We start from the raw sequence: 15,304 nt of genomic DNA on the forward strand, positions 1-15,304 counted from the left end.
CGGCCGGGAAAATAGGGAAAAGAGGGAATCAGAACGAGCACGTCTGTGGTCACGGGTGAGGCCAGCCTGCGGGCCTATGGGAAGGGCCGCAGGGCCGTTGGAGGAACGGAGAACTCCAGAGACCGTTCGACTCCGCGAGTTTCATGCTCGTCTCTGTCGGATTTGCCGATCTGCAATTTCCTTTTTTGCCTTCTTTGTTGATCGCACGAGAGCTCCAATGGGCCCCTGATGAGCTATGTGATGTGACTCGTGTGTGCTTCAAGCCGAGGTTTTGCCATCATGCACACGAAGCACAAAGATCGGGCGTTCCTCGCAGGAGCTTGGGCCCCTGTGATAACATCGGCGGGCCAGCACGGAGTTTGTCAATCGAACTTGGGCGAAAGAATTGGGATGCTGGAGGTCACACAAGCCGGCGATGTATCTTGCTTTGTGACTTGCTCCGCTCATTTCATGAGGTGAGAAGCGCGAGGAAGAGGATCCGAGAGCGGTCGGCGGAGGTGCTATTAGGCGAGCAGGAGCGACCCCCAACGCAACGATCAACACTTCATCATGTAGCCTATAAAGCCTATATAGCAAAAGCTATAGCTTAGTCGATTCAGCCTCAAAAACCTAGTTGTTCGTCTTTTGCGAGTCACAAGGCAGAACCCGGCAATTCGGTTGTCCGCAACGATGTTCCACCGAGGCCACAGGGCATATCATCTGATCGCGGAGTCTTATCGTTTCCCCGGACTTGCTGTTGACTCACTCCAAAGCCCAACTGGCCTGCTCACCGAACCTCTCGTAATACGCCCTTGATCTCGAAAATTCCATCGACCGGGATCGCTCCACCCACCCATCTCGCCCGTAATTCTTTGCAGCTATGCCTGAGTCCGAGGTTATCGTCGTGATCGGGTAAGCTCACCAGCCCGACAGCAAAGCTAGAGAACCCTGCCAATCGCGCCAGAAATCCCTGCTGATAACCATCATAGCGCAGGAGTGATCGGCCTCTCAACGGCCCTGTCCATTCAACAAACCTTGGGCAGCACACAATCGGTACTTCTCGTAGCCAGAGACTTTCCATCGGATACGTCCGTCAACTATGCCTCGCCATGGGCCGGAGCGCATTATCGCCCAGTACCCGGGTCCTCACCACAGATGCTGCGAGAGGCAAATCAAGCACAGCGAACGTACAATTATCTCAAGCAAGTCGCTGCGGCCGAGCCGGCTGCGGGCATCACGTTCGTGCAAGGCGTTGAGCATCTAGAAGCACCGCCTCCAGAGTATTTGGATAGTCAGAGCGTGCGCAATGCCTATTCGCACCTGGATGAATTCCGTTCTTTGGCGAGCGAAGAGATTCCCGTCGGCATGAGATGGGGAGCCGAGTATGGCACCTACGTGATCAATCCTCCGGTATATTGTGCCTATATGCTGCGCAAATTTATCTTGAAGGGCGGCAGTACAAAGAAATATGTCCTCGAAAATATTAATGAGGCATTCACTCTGGCTGGTAATGTGAAAACAGTGGTGAACTGCTCCGGCACTGGATTCGAAGACCCGAAATCTTTCATCATTAGAGGTAGGTCCCCAACCAACGGAAGCAGCAAGACACCCATTCTCAAAGACATCGCTAAATCTCTGTCAAGGCCAAACTTGTCTGGTTCGCAACCCCGTCTCCGCAACTATCACCCGCCAGTATGCAGACGGGACCTGGTCCTTCTGCATCCCGCGCCCACTAGACGGCGGCACGATTATCGGCGGCACCCGCCAGCCCCACGACTGGGACCCCAACCCATCCCCAGAAATCAGAGCCCGGCTCCTCACCAACGCCGCCAAATGGTTTCCCTTCACCCCCGACAGCGGGGGTCAGTTCGATGTCATCCGAGACATCGTGGGGCGCCGGCCCGCCCGCGAAGGCGGGATGCGGATCGAGGTGGAGCAGGCCGGGCCCGGGAAGAACATCGTACATGCCTACGGCGCCGGGGGACGCGGGTTTGAGCTGTCGCGGGGCGTTGCGGAGGATGTAACGGCACTGATGTGTGAGACTGGGCTATTGCCGGCCCAGGTCAAGGCCGCTTTGTAGATAATGGGATTAGCATTTGTGGGGTTTTGCGCCCTGTGGATATTTGTATATACGGTTGTGCCCCACTAGCTACCTCTATACATCCTCTCCGACCCCATTTGGGTGGGCGAGATGTGTACATCCCTTCACTTGCCCAGAAAATCTTCCTGGGGCATTGGTTTACTATGGGAGTGGTCCGTGCAGGATCTTTTGCCCATACAAAGTGGGCCGCCCCGCTAGGCCAGGCTGTCGGCTTCGGCCAGCATGGTTGTAGTTGTCTAATTGTGTATTGGAGATCTCTACCAAGGCTCGAGCCATTTCATACGGTTCTAGCATGGAAAAGGGTTGGATCAAGGGCCGAGTGGTGGTTGGACACCTGCGCGTATAGGTATAGGTATATATAACTCCTTCTCTCTCTATTTCAATAATAAAGCAACCACCTTTTCCCTAAGTAGGTCCTACTCTTTCTTGTCTAATATTTAGTATTGTTAGACATAGTTCCAGTCCAGAAACTATTCCAAGGATCGAAAGATAGCTAGTTCCATAGAGCTATCATAAAGCCCGAATTCGCCCGGGTCGGCCATTTGCAATATTACCTAGTGGATAGATATAGTACGCATGGCAGTGCTTATTTGTAGCGCGGTGTCCATTGACTCCAGTGTTCAAGACCGCTCATAAAATACTCTAGCCCTTTGATATAGTTGGCCATCTCCGGTCTTAAGGTGCCTCCGTTTTGCTGCTGGATCTCCTCGCGAGACTGTTCAAGGACGAGCTCCAGTTCCCGACAATACGAGTACAGTAACCTCTTGCAAGCCGCGTATGGCAGGCTCGTCTCCCGGGCTAGTATATAAACGGCCGAGAAAGGCCGCGCCCCATCCGTTGGGCTTTCCTGATAGACCTTCCATTCGCGGTCCCAGCTGTATATATCATTGATCACGCCCATGAACCGGAATGCACAGCTTTCCAGCGGCGCTGTATGGGCCAGTTCCGTCGGGTCGAGATGCAATTTTGCGCCATATCGGATGAGCGCAGTATAGAATCTGGTTTCTGTTTGGTTATTTCACACTCGACGCGATCATCCGCTTGGACGGGATGTCATGTACTCACGGCCGCCCCACGTCCACCTCCCGAGCTTCAAGATACGGCCCCAAGTGCTGCACTGACGAACGTCCCGGCGCCGTCTGCGCCTGCAGCAACGTGCAGAAACCCTCGACGAGGTCATTCGTAAGGACCTCGTCCATGCCTCGCATGAGCTGGAGGGTCTCCGACAGCATCCATTCCACACATACATCCCGGTTTGGAGATTCCTTCCCATGCGCAATGCGGATGACTCGTTCACGGTACGACAGCATATCCGCCATACTCATCTTCTCTAACTGGTCTATTCTTCCGTCAGTACCCTGGAACCTAGCGGACCCATCTCATATTATCGGACTACTCCTAGTGAACCCACCGTCAATCAACAAAGCCAGGTAATGCATTTTACACGCTCCCTCAACCCGCTCGTCAAATGTGAGAGGGAAAAACCGACTAAACGCGCGCGAAAACCCCACCGCGAAGAATCCTGTCTTCTCCTTCTGGCTGGAGAACTTCCAATGCTGCCCGAAGTAGGGCTCAACTTGTGCTTGGATGGTTTGCCATCCTAGCCGGTGCTCTTTAGAGCATAGTCGACTCGGCACGACTCCATGCGGATGGGAGAGGATGTCTGGTGCTGTGGAGTATGGGCGGAATCGTGCTGATGCTTCCAATCGCGCAGACGGCGGTTTCAGCCCATGTATACTCGACCTGTGCATGCACCAGCTCTGGGGCCGCCCTGTACGCCGTGTGCAGCCTGAAAAGAGCCGCATAATCAATGGCGAATGGATGTGTAAGGGGTCAGTTGTGGTCGGTCCACGTCCTTGTTTCCGCTTCCACCTTTTGCTCAAACACGGATGGCGATGGTAGCTGTGATGAGCCGTGCCAGCCAGATACTTCCCGATACCAGCCAGGATGCAATGATGTCTTTGTTCAATTTCTTTTGGAATTTCCAGGATTTGTTGATATTTTGCGACGGCGGCGAAGCTATGTGCACGGACCAACCGTGGCGGTTGCGTTTCACGGATAATCTCTGAGCCTGCGACCGATGACCAGCGCTGTGGTTTGGTGGGTCGTCGGTTGGACCGCAGCTAGCTTCGAGTTAACTAGTTATTGACTATCTATGACATAATAGGCCTCTGATTTTATTGTCGTTCGTTCAGGACTCTGTAACCTAGCAATTCCACCGGAGCTCGAACTCTACCCCGCCGCAGTTGATTCACGACTTGGAAGCTATGCCCTCGTTATAGCTTGCATATGCCATCGACTCTTCTCGCCAGAAGCGTGAAGCCTCGTCTGATCCCCTTGCTTTCTCTTCGGATATCCAAGGCCAGCTCCCAGCTGGTCTCTGCGCTACAATCTATCCAACCCCCCGACCCATCCCGGCGCCTCGCACCATGACCGTTCCACCGAGCAACCACCGTGCTCCGTGGCGCGATCTCCTCGACTCCCACCTTGAAAAGACCCCCGACGACTATTTTACCATCGCAACAGTCAGCCACGATACCCTGGGCCTTCCTGTCCCCCGTGTCCGAACCTGCGGCTGCCGGGGCTTCTTCCCCGAGCTCCAGCTCCACCCGAGCGGGCAAGAAGCTATGGATCAGCAGGTGGAAAATGGGGGAAACCCGCCTGTCTACGAGAGTGATATGCTGACATTCACTACGGATGTCCGGATGGAGAAGCTGGGCCAGCTGGACTCGACGGGGCATATGATTGAGGCCATGTTCTGGCTAAAGGACTTGATGGTGCAGTGGCGAGTCAAGGGGAGAGCGTTTGCCATTGGCAATCCCAGTGTGGGTGCGGAAGAGGAGGGTGTGGCCCGAAAGGAAATCGGCAGTGGCCTGCGGGTCAAAGGAGACTACGATGGTGACCTCAACAGCGACACGGCGAAGTGGACGTGGGAGAAGGCAGTGACCAAGTATTTTGCCAACCATTCGCCCGTCATGCGTGGTATGTTGCACTTTCATTTTATTATATCGGATGCTGTTTGGCCGTTTGGGGATTGTGTTGTCTTGTGGATGCCTTAGCATGTTTTTATTTGATATTGGCTCTTACAACCTTTATTTGTGTCTCTCGGCTTCTTCATCAAGCTGATTGTTCTTTAGGCTCCTTCCGAAGCCCACCTCCTGGTCAGCCTCGGTCCCATGTTCCCAGCGACCCGGCCTTGAGACTCGGCCAGAAGGTCGCCGACCTCCAGGACCCTGTTGCTCGCGGCAATTTCAGGGTTGTGGTCATTCAGCCCCAGGAAGTCGAGTACCTGGATCTTTCAGACCTTGATGATGTCCGCAGACGCAAGTGGACGCTAGTGCACGACGGCCACAGGGGAGGGCAGCCTGGTGGAGAATGGGTGGAAACCGAGATTTGGCCATGATAGTCGTTTTCCTCCTGTCTATTCAGTAAATGAGATTTGATCCCACTCCCAGTTTCCAGGTTCCCAGGCTTCGAATCATCCACGCTCTTCTATTGTCGCAGCCTCCATCGCGTTGTTGCCCCTGCGAATGCCATTGTGCACATCCTGTCTGGGAAATAGAGATCCACTCTTCCCTATTGTTCCTCCAGGTCACCATCGCTCATGATGCTATTCACAGCCAGGCAACTTGAGCATTCTGAACACCCTCGAAAATGCCTCTTTCTTGGATGGAACCTACAAATTCACATTTTGTATCCATCGTTTGCCAACTTCTTCCTCGTCCCACCGTCCTTCGTCTGAACGCGCGCACTGCCTGCGTCCGCTCAACAACCAACCAATTGAATTGCTCCCTCTTGCGTGTCTGTCAAAGTCCTTTGTCAGGCAAACGAAATGGGTCCTAAGAAGGGTGCCAAGCCAGTTGGCAGTATGCAAACCCCCCCCCCCCCCCCCCCCTACCTGCACCCTCGGTTCCACCATGATACTAATATCCCTCGCCCTCCGACGCCGTCCAGGGATGCTCCGCTACGTCTATCCACATGGTGTTCGCAAAGGAGCTCCAGGAGAAGCTGAAGGAGTTCGAGGCCAAGTACCAACTCGCCATGGAATTGCACGTTGCCACCATGACCGGTGGGTCGCGGCGTGGGCTCCTGGGCAATAAGTAGCGGAAGAGGAGAGTGTACAAAGCTGGGGTTTGTATACGAGGGTGAGTGAAGAGAATCGAAGGATCTTGTAAGTAGACAATACAAACATGACTATCTGTCAGAGTTGATCAGGTCTCACATCAAACTGTCTTCGAACAGCATTCGCTTTCCCGTCATATCGGGCTCTGTTGTGGTCCCTGCCAGATCAATGCAGGCCTCTCGTACGTTGTAGCCGTGCCTTGGCATGTTCTGGTGTACATATCAGTGGATTCTGCAGGTGATAAGGGGAATAATGGCTGCCCTCCGATGCCGTTAAATCTGGAGTTGTTTTGCGAGGCAGGACATGGAACGCGGATCGATGGTTGGTAGAGGATATTGCTATTTTATAGATAGATAGCAATGCATGTGATGGTGGTTCATGCGGTATAAGTTAGCTTCATTGTTTACAATTTCATTTCTATTGACACACATCTTTTAGAGGTATTACTTATCTGCCTTTCAATAGCTCTCAGTCTGTATCAGTTTTGAGCTCGCTGCGCCATCCAGCCACGGTGACGCACTCGCTAAAGCTGTAGCAGCGACTGGGGAGGATTATGTTCAAGTTCTAGGTAAGCACGAAACCATATATGGCCATCATACGCGCTGCACACTTAGGAGGCGGTTATCGAGGGGATGGCGGGTTCCCGTACGGGCAAGCAAGTCGAACAGGATATGAATGAAGGCTAGGCTTTGTAGATTGAAAGGTTTATATATTGCTATCATCATATAAGCAATGACCTAGCGCAAGTATGGTTGTTATCACAACCGCTACAGCTCACATCCTGATCTATACGAGAGATTCCATCCGTGTCGCAGTGGAGACTAGATGTCAACCAACATCCTTGTCCCAAGCCACGAGCATAAGAGACTATCGAGCTATATCTCTTAGCCGGTCCAGAAGATAAAGCATGCTACGGGGACGGGGTCAAGAATTGACTGGTTTAGATCTTTCCCCCGGATTGTTCCCTTGTTAGATACTACAGTGTACGCTTGCATGCAAGATGTGCGTTGTCTGTAAACCATGCTCGCGGGATAAGTTAGATCTCCGGAGAATAATAAAGCAGCAATAATTATATCTAGATTTCCAGCAAATCCACCCAAACGGAGCTCCATCATCACTCCCTCAAGAGCAATAATCCCGCGTCAACCCGACGGCCTTCTATCATCTGTTGCGTGAGTACCTACCAATTCCCAGTTTTCTGAACCAATCCCTCGTAGATTATTTTCAACATGAGCGTCATGTATGCCTATTGCCAAGAATGGCGACTTCATTCAAGACACGGAAGATAAGCCGTTTACTTTCGAGAAATAGACCACCGAGAAGCCTCGCATCGCGCTACTGCGCTCGTTCGATGATGATTTGGAATTCCGATGCTCACGCAGCCAGAATAGAGCAGCCTCTTCGTTTTATTCGGTAGATAGGGTGACACGGATAGCTGCTGACGCATCGAGCTGCCAGCCGAGTTTATGCAGCACGATTCAGGTGGTCGCAGTTGGGTAATTTGACAAGCGGGTGAGCTATAGTAGCAATCCTAGCGACCAGTGTAAGTGCACCGACTAGCAGAAACCCGTCTCGGTGGCCTTCATCACGCCTAGGTATCCAGCCAATACTTCCAGCCGATAATATTAAACTGAATCAGACGTCTGCTGGCCTGGGCCGTCTCATCGAGGGATAGAGGGCTCGAGCTATCACGTGGAGCTGACGCACGTGCGAGTTGCGCGGACCATTCCTGGCTGCATTGCAGCTTCTGCAGCAGTTCCTTTGTGGTTTCGACTCTGCCCGCCCGCAAGGACATCACATCCGTCGGGAACCAGTTTGAATCATGATCCTCCAGCCCGGGCGCGTTCACTCCTCCACCCTGATGCTCAGACGCGGTCACGAAAAGGGGCATGCCAGGCTCTCTCACAGCTGATGGTTGTTGGCAGACGACTGTACTCATTTCCTGGCGTCTATCCAGTAAGTGCCAAGTACGGGCGAGGAATGTGATACCGTCATAAGAACGCCCGTACTGTGTACATACTCTGCTCTGCCTCATTTTCCATACAATGCCCAGCCGCCCACATCTTTCAGTGGCTCTTTCGATTCTTTCTGATCCGCGAATCATAGGCGCCGATCGCCGCGACGGGGCCACCCGTCCACCAGCCCACGGGCGCTCCCCGTCTTCCGCGAAGAGGGATCGTCCGGCACCGAGGGATCCAGAACAGCAAGCTCTTTTGTACCGCTGTATTACCCTACCAGTTGATGAAACAAGAACCACACCCCCCCCCCCCTTCTCTAGAAACCAGCGAGATCCAGACTGAACCCTCCAAGAACCCGGGATCCCCGAATCACCGACCATAACAACAGGCGACCGTTACGTGTCATGTCTGTCTTGGGAAAGGTACCCGCTTTCCGTCGAGCAATTCCTGCTCGGTCCTGGCCCCCATCCTGGTTTTTCCGGAGCCTTGTTGGTGGTTGGCCTGCACGACGGCGGCGCTACTGCCTGTCGTATCCTCTCCGTATCTCTACGATCTGCCCACTATTTGTCACATTGCCGGGCGAGCACTGTGCTAAGCGAGGGCGAGGAATGGATATTCGGGAAGAATCACAACATGATCTGGTCAATCTGCCGATGAGCGTCTTCTGACGAGTGGACTATTGACCTATTACTCGGCCGGTCGGAGTCGGGGGACGTCCAGCAATCGTGGAGATGGGTGCGATGGACACACTGGGTGGTGTGTTCCATCGACACCCTCGTTTGGCCCATCATCGTCGGGCTGTCAGAAGGGGGGATGCATGCATTGTTCTCTCACCGCTCCTTGCGGAGTATATCACGGTCTCTACGGGCCTGGGGGGATCCTTGTTCATGACGAGGCCAATCATTCTGCTACGGTCGCACAATCCGTAGGGCCGCAGCACTGCAGTTGGCCTTGAGCGCGAGATCCTTGTTTAGGAGTCGTGCACTCGGCCCCATCAGGCGGGCCAACTGGCGTGAATCTAGCGGATGGACCAACCGTAACACATACGCCAACAGTGTCGCTACAGGGTCCCTACAGGATCCTTGATGACTCGACTCATGCTAGCCTGCTGTTGGTGGTCGGAGCACACTGCATACCGCTCCGCTGGTAAATGAGTAAATAAGTAGCTGGACGGCATCCTGAAAGTGTACTTCCTCTGCCGCGTTTCCGTACCAAAACCGCCCGCCGGCCTACAAATCAATGACAAAAGTACTTACCATACCATGACGGTACGCCCATCTACCCTCCCATCCGCCCTCTCTTCTCGATCCTTCTTCCCCGTCTTTGGGCCTTTTCTCTCTCAACCCCTCCCCAGACTCGCTCAGCACAACCCTCACCGTCTCTTGCCTGGACTCGACTTGCATCGGGAGCCGTTGGGAATTCTTAGACGCGCAGTTACTAAAGCCGGCGACCCCTCCCGAATCGAAGCCACTCTTTTCATTTTCTACTTCCTCCGTCCAGCATACGACTTCCTGCTCCGGACTTACGACATCACGACGAAACGACACTCCCCTCAACATCCACCTCCGTTACAGTTAATACTTTCTCGCCTCGGCTTCGCCCCGCTCTTGATCGCCTGGAAACTCCTGTACTGGATGCCCCTGGAATTTATCTCGGACCATCAAATCTCACAGCAGTGTCGGTAGGACATGGCTTCCGCATCGATGGATGCTTTAGGAGCCTTCTCCCACCTTCAGACCAACCTACCCTCCTGGATCAATCGCGTCTCGGAACTTGCGGTGCACACCTCCGCCAGACACACGAAATACACCGAAGCCTACCGGCGACACACCACATCCAAACACCGCCGCCGCAAGAATAGCTCCGTATGCTCCATCCATACCGATGACTTCGTCCCGATCGCACAACGAGACGGCCCAACCTCGGAAGCTGTGGAAGCAATGACCACCAGCACAGCCGGAGATGACGCGCCTGTGCCGCCGCAAACCGCTGGACGCAAGCGCGGCACGGACGAAGCCCCGTCGATCGACTCCGGTGAACGATACACCTTGGTCAGCACCCGGCACAATGTTATCATCGAATACGACGGTCATACACAGAAGATGCTCGAAGAGGTTGTCCGGGACATTGGCATCGCAAGGAACCATATCCGTCGGGGAAAGATGGGGCTGATGTCGCGCGGAGGTCTTCGATCCAATTTGCTAAATAAGACGGGGTTGGGCCGTGGCCAGCCAGGAGAAGGGGGCTCACCACTGTCATCGCTGTCTTGCGTCCGCAGCACCCGGACTGGCGGCGGGGTCGTTGGAGTGACCGGCTCTACTGGCATCCGCAAAGAGTCCCCCTTCGACTTCGCAGATAAGCAGTTGGAACTGGCCCACGGCCTCTGCGAGACCGCCGCATATCAGGTCCTCCGGTCGGGCGACTGTGGAACTGAACTCGACGGAGTGGAGATGAAATTCCGAATGCTACTGGAAATGGCCGACAGTGAGGTCGAGCGCCTCGAAGAGGAAAAGAAGCAACAGACAGAGGAAACGACGGGGCAAGCCGACGCGCCATCGCAACCAACCGAGGAAGACGCGCCCGCGAAACCACCGCCGACCCCGACCGCCGCCCATCTCGCCCGATTTGCCGCCATCGCCGCGAGGAAGCCGACCGTCGCGGCGCCCGGTACGATCGAGGTCGATGATGCCTCGTCTATATCGGCCGAATCCATTGACCTATCCGCATTCCGGTCCTCACGGATCCGGGTGTAGAGCGAGGTGGACGCCATTTAGCGCGTGTTTGAAGCCACTTCCAGCCAACCGAAAAGCATTCCCCGCCGGTTGATAGCATTGATATTCCCTTCCCTCCCGATTCCTTTTCCTCCGCGTCTTTGTTGCGGGCGCGCGTCGCGCCTTGATCGATCCCGATTTGTCTCTCTTTGACTCGCATTTCCTATGTTTTTACTGGGGGTTTCTTTTCCCCGAGGAAGTATCGCCGTTCCTTCTGGGGTCCCTCTTGTCTCTTATATCTCCTGTCCATCATTTTGCATCGGTTCATACCCGGAGAGCATGGCATTGGCGTTCGTGTTACTTCGTTCAATGCTGGTTCCCGTTTTCTGCCTGGCCTCGCTTCGATCCGGCTCTTGGGAAGTCTGGCTCGTTCTTTGACCAGGGTGTCCAGTATCTACCATTTTACTTTGGAAATTGAGCTGCTTCAATTTGGATCTTGCAGCCCGGGTGCGGTTGCGTAGTCTCTCATGAATGACTGTGCAGGGCGGCACCCGTCGTGGGCAATCCACACGGCCACGGCGATAATCATGTACAATATATTCAGAATGATTTGTTTTTACTGGTTCTCATTGGACTCGTGCCTCCTCGTACGCAGGAGTTGATGACCTCCGTTACCGTCCTGCGCGGTCTTACGCTAGAATACACGACCCGTTGTTCCCTCCCCGTCCGTGGTGCGGTAACCCTAGAGATAGCATTGTGATTTCGGCCCCACACGAAGGATTCACGGGAACAGCCCGGGGCCAACGGTCCGCACCCGCGGGTCCAAGGCATGTTGTCCTCGACCACGGTTCTCCTGGGATGGGTACCCACCACCCCGCCCAAGTTGGCAGGAAGGATCGCCTTGCCCAGGTGCCCGAGGAAGAGGGGGTGCACCATGAGGGGCCATGAGGGCAGCCCACGATAACTCCCACACAGCCCGCTCACGTCTTGCATCTTGCATAGGCCCGCGCCGTCAATCGCCTTGTTCCCCTCGTTCGACAATTGAAGGATTGATGCTCCAATTGATGTGCCCCGTGACCGCGCGGCCAGGTCCTCCGTTGCTCCGCCGGCGACGCAACATGGTGACTTCTACCACGCCCCTGAAACGGCCCCAGGATAGAGAGTTGCACCCTAATTAGGGAGGTGTGCATCTCAGTAGTGTACTGTAGCTCGAGGTGTGTGGATCAGCCGGTTGGTGTGGTGTACGCCGCACCGGCGTATCGGCGTACAATGGCAATGGAAAACTTGGAATCTATTTCCTACCCGCCTATACCGCGTCCTTTCTACAGTACACTCGACGCATTGTACGGAGTACCGTATGCTTGTGAGCTAATTTACCAGCTCCGATGTCTCATGTCTCACTGGGCCCGGCAATATGGAGGCGGATAGATGATAGAAACAATATTAGGTTGTTGTGGTTTGATTCCTGCTGTTTCAGTAAGATTTTCACTCGGCAAAAAGGCCTTGGCAATCAGGGAACTAGTTTCAAACCTTTGCACTCCTACTATACAGTACATAGCTATAGAGTACCGCGTACAGAGTACAGAGTGCAGAGCACAGAGCACAGAGCTGCCCAGGCCATCTGTCCCCACGAGGCACATCCGCACCCGCAGCAGGCCACCATGCTGGTCCAAATCTGATGGACTCGGGGCATAGTGTATGTTGATCGCGGGAGGGTGTTCGTGGACATGGACATTGTCCGTCCCCGACTCACCAATTGGGAGAGGCAAGGGACCTGGGAGGAAGAAAGTGGCGCTTTGGTTGCGCCGACGCGAACGTGGGATTTGCGCGGAAGCGGGCGGAGAGTCGACGATGCAGCCGCGGACAGCGTACGTACGGAGTAGAGGCGTCGGCGTGCCTGGGCTAGTCACTGTGTACTGTGTTCCGCAAACCTCGAGCATTGGGGACCTTGTGGTGCAATTGTCCGTGCATGGTACAGGTACAGGCACAGTACTGTATCATACAGCGTACTGGTGCTGTATTCACCGCGGGCCAGGCCTGTACAGTACGGAGGACAAAGACAAAGACAAAGACCGGGACGACCAACCAGGTCCGTACCAGCCCCGTCCCCGCCCTGCCCGCTCCCCCGGGACCCGCTCATCCCGCTGAATGGCCAGGCACAAGTGGGTCGCCAATTATTGCCTGGATAGGAAGGACAAACACGGCCGCGTCGGAGGTCAGAAGTACCATGCAGCTGTGGAGGAGGGGAACAGCTGGGGGGGCTGGGAATGAGAGGATGGCCGGGAAACGATTGAGATATGGTCCCCGAACCCTACCCGGCCCCAGTCGATAGTCTATTATCCTCTGTACAGACGTATGTTAAAGTCTATACTCTATAGTCACAAAAGCGGCCAATCATCAGCTGCCACAGAGCGTGTCTGGGATGGCAAGGGCTCGCAAGCTAGCAGGCTAGGGCTACGGCCGATTGAGCTATGCGATCATGGTTCGCAGTGCGGGCTGCCATTGGTGGTGCGTGTAGGTGTCCCGTCCGAATAGGGAAACGGGACCTCCAATAGTGTGCTTGATACAGAATATGCATGGAGGGCAGGACTTGGGGACGGGCAGGCGAAGGAGATCCAGGTCAGAGCCGAGAAACTCCAAGATTTGACGGGTACCATGGCAGAGCGCTGGTTGTGTACGGTCTGTTGCAGGTCAAGGGACGGCCCATATTCCACAAAGCGACCAGGTTCGAGACTATTGGCGCCCGCGCGGTGAGCATCACGAAAGGGAGCAGCGAGTGCGAGCAACCCCCTCGTTGAAGAAGGTCCACTCTCGGACCCCGTCGATCGCAGCACCACAAAGGGACCACCGAGTAGCTCCGCCCTGGAGGCATTCGGCCGGGCAGATCATCCCGGGGATCAGGACTGGAGGGGCTCCGTCAAAGCAGATCGGTTCTGGCCTTTTCTCTGCGAATCCAGTCTCGCCAGGATTCGTCATGACTCGTAGATGACCGAGCGTGGGAGTTCTCGGGGGAATGGAAATTGAAATTGGATCCTGGTCCATCGTGGATGTATATCGGTGCTTCCGATGGCGATTCGACCGATTCGATTCGGGGCACTAGGGATCGTGCAAGGACGCGGACATCCAATACCAAACCCACAAACCAACATGTCCTACGAAAGGCCAACTCAGAGAATAGAAGAAAATTCACGAGATATTATACATATACATCGGATTTTGTCCGGCAGCGCTTGGCGTTCTCCTTCCGTTCTAGTGCTCACCCCCTCGCCGCTTTTGCTCACTGAGTAGGATTGAGCACGCGTTGCTCAGTGATCATTATGTAATCACACTGATTCGCTCACTGAGCATCCTGATTTGCTCAGTGTGCCTGCCTGAGTACTCTGGATCTGATCACTGACCCGGACCTGAGAGTCCCAGTCTGCTTACTAATCCTCACCCAAGAGGAGAGATATAAGTAAGCAAGCTCAATAAAACGCGACACGCTAGCCCGATCCCTGTACAGCTTTTTCGTTTCAGTTGATCTCCTATCCACCAACAAATAGTGGGGGTCGTAAACTTGCCCACTACTTGGGCGATCTTTCCTATTGCAGGGGGGATGTATTAGTGAATATTGTTTAATTAGACAATTACACCTCTCGTAGATTTAACGCTCCTAGGAGCATTCTCCATTTTCCCCTATACTTGACCAGATTTGAGAGAACTACAGAGGCAAATGTATACTTTCTAGATAGGCTACGTATATTCTTCCATCTTAATTAGACGCTATCTAACGGGCTGGTGCCCGTATATAACCACGTGACCGTGGCCCTCCGCCCTATCTCCGCCGAATACCTATACGGCTAGACTGCGGCGTATCCTCTCCATTGGATATTGGGTTCAATACCATATCCGCAAATTGAGGATAATGGATATTACTTCTATACTATATCCTCAATGAGGATATCCGCACTAGCATAACTCTCGCTTAATTATTGTTACGGAATCTGCTTGCAGGGTAGAGGGCCTGTCGATTAGGTAAAGAGGAACCAGTATAGTCAGATTAGAACAAAGACTGATTCTTAAGGAATCAGAGGAACATAGAAAGATGTAGGACTTTTATACTAGTAGTCACTCTAGTATGGGATATTGATAGTGTCTCGCCATGTTGTCGGTATGTAGTAGGCCGAGCTACACCACCTTCCCGGAGCGGGGTAGCTCGGGGATTACCCGAGTGGAAGATGGGGCTATCGTGGGGGTCTTGCCAGGGGATTAGTGTGTTGGATGCTGGGACAAAAATCTCGCTCGAGCAGGGGTATATGTTTCGTAACAGTGAGACACATCTCAAGAGTGGAGTAATAGCAGGAATCCATCCTCATGAATATAATAGTCTCGTATAAGGCTTCTTGAGACAAACTGATTTATGTCGTTACAAATATTCGGAACAGGCCGACTT

General features: G+C 53.9%; 5 protein-coding genes across 5 annotated transcripts; 3 read left to right on the forward strand and 2 right to left on the reverse strand.

Annotated features, from left to right (window-relative positions):
- Positions 1 to 859: 859 nt before the first annotated feature.
- N7482_006837 (FAD-dependent oxidoreductase) lies at positions 860 to 2,059 on the forward strand (the record flags this gene model as incomplete). The annotated part of the gene is made up of 3 exons (XM_056688962.1): positions 860 to 891; positions 969 to 1,555; positions 1,623 to 2,059. The coding sequence occupies 3 exons, from the start codon at positions 860 to 862 to the stop codon at positions 2,057 to 2,059; spliced, it is 1,056 nt and encodes a 351-aa protein (XP_056541391.1).
- Positions 2,060 to 2,666: 607 nt separating this feature from the next.
- On the reverse strand, positions 2,667 to 3,885 carry N7482_006838 (uncharacterized protein; the record flags this gene model as incomplete). The annotated part of the gene is made up of 3 exons (XM_056688963.1): positions 2,667 to 3,078; positions 3,146 to 3,419; positions 3,492 to 3,885. The coding sequence occupies 3 exons, from the start codon at positions 3,883 to 3,885 to the stop codon at positions 2,667 to 2,669; spliced, it is 1,080 nt and encodes a 359-aa protein (XP_056541392.1).
- A 624-nt stretch (positions 3,886 to 4,509) lies between these two features.
- On the forward strand, positions 4,510 to 5,483 carry N7482_006839 (uncharacterized protein; the record flags this gene model as incomplete). Its single annotated transcript, XM_056688964.1, has 2 exons — positions 4,510 to 5,062; positions 5,218 to 5,483. The coding sequence occupies 2 exons, from the start codon at positions 4,510 to 4,512 to the stop codon at positions 5,481 to 5,483; spliced, it is 819 nt and encodes a 272-aa protein (XP_056541393.1).
- Positions 5,484 to 7,794: 2,311 nt separating this feature from the next.
- N7482_006840 (uncharacterized protein) lies at positions 7,795 to 8,094 on the reverse strand (the record flags this gene model as incomplete). Its single annotated transcript, XM_056688965.1, has 1 exon — positions 7,795 to 8,094. One exon carries the CDS (start codon positions 8,092 to 8,094, stop codon positions 7,795 to 7,797), a length of 300 nt encoding a protein of 99 aa, XP_056541394.1.
- A 1,755-nt stretch (positions 8,095 to 9,849) lies between these two features.
- Positions 9,850 to 10,914, forward strand: N7482_006841 (uncharacterized protein; the record flags this gene model as incomplete). Its single annotated transcript, XM_056688966.1, has 1 exon — positions 9,850 to 10,914. The coding sequence occupies one exon, from the start codon at positions 9,850 to 9,852 to the stop codon at positions 10,912 to 10,914; it is 1,065 nt and encodes a 354-aa protein (XP_056541395.1).
- Positions 10,915 to 15,304: the final 4,390 nt, after the last annotated feature.

Source organism: Penicillium canariense (genome assembly GCF_028826845.1).
Source record: "Penicillium canariense strain IBT 26290 chromosome Unknown utg000004l_segment0_segment0, whole genome shotgun sequence".
Taxonomy (NCBI): domain Eukaryota; kingdom Fungi; phylum Ascomycota; class Eurotiomycetes; order Eurotiales; family Aspergillaceae; genus Penicillium; species Penicillium canariense.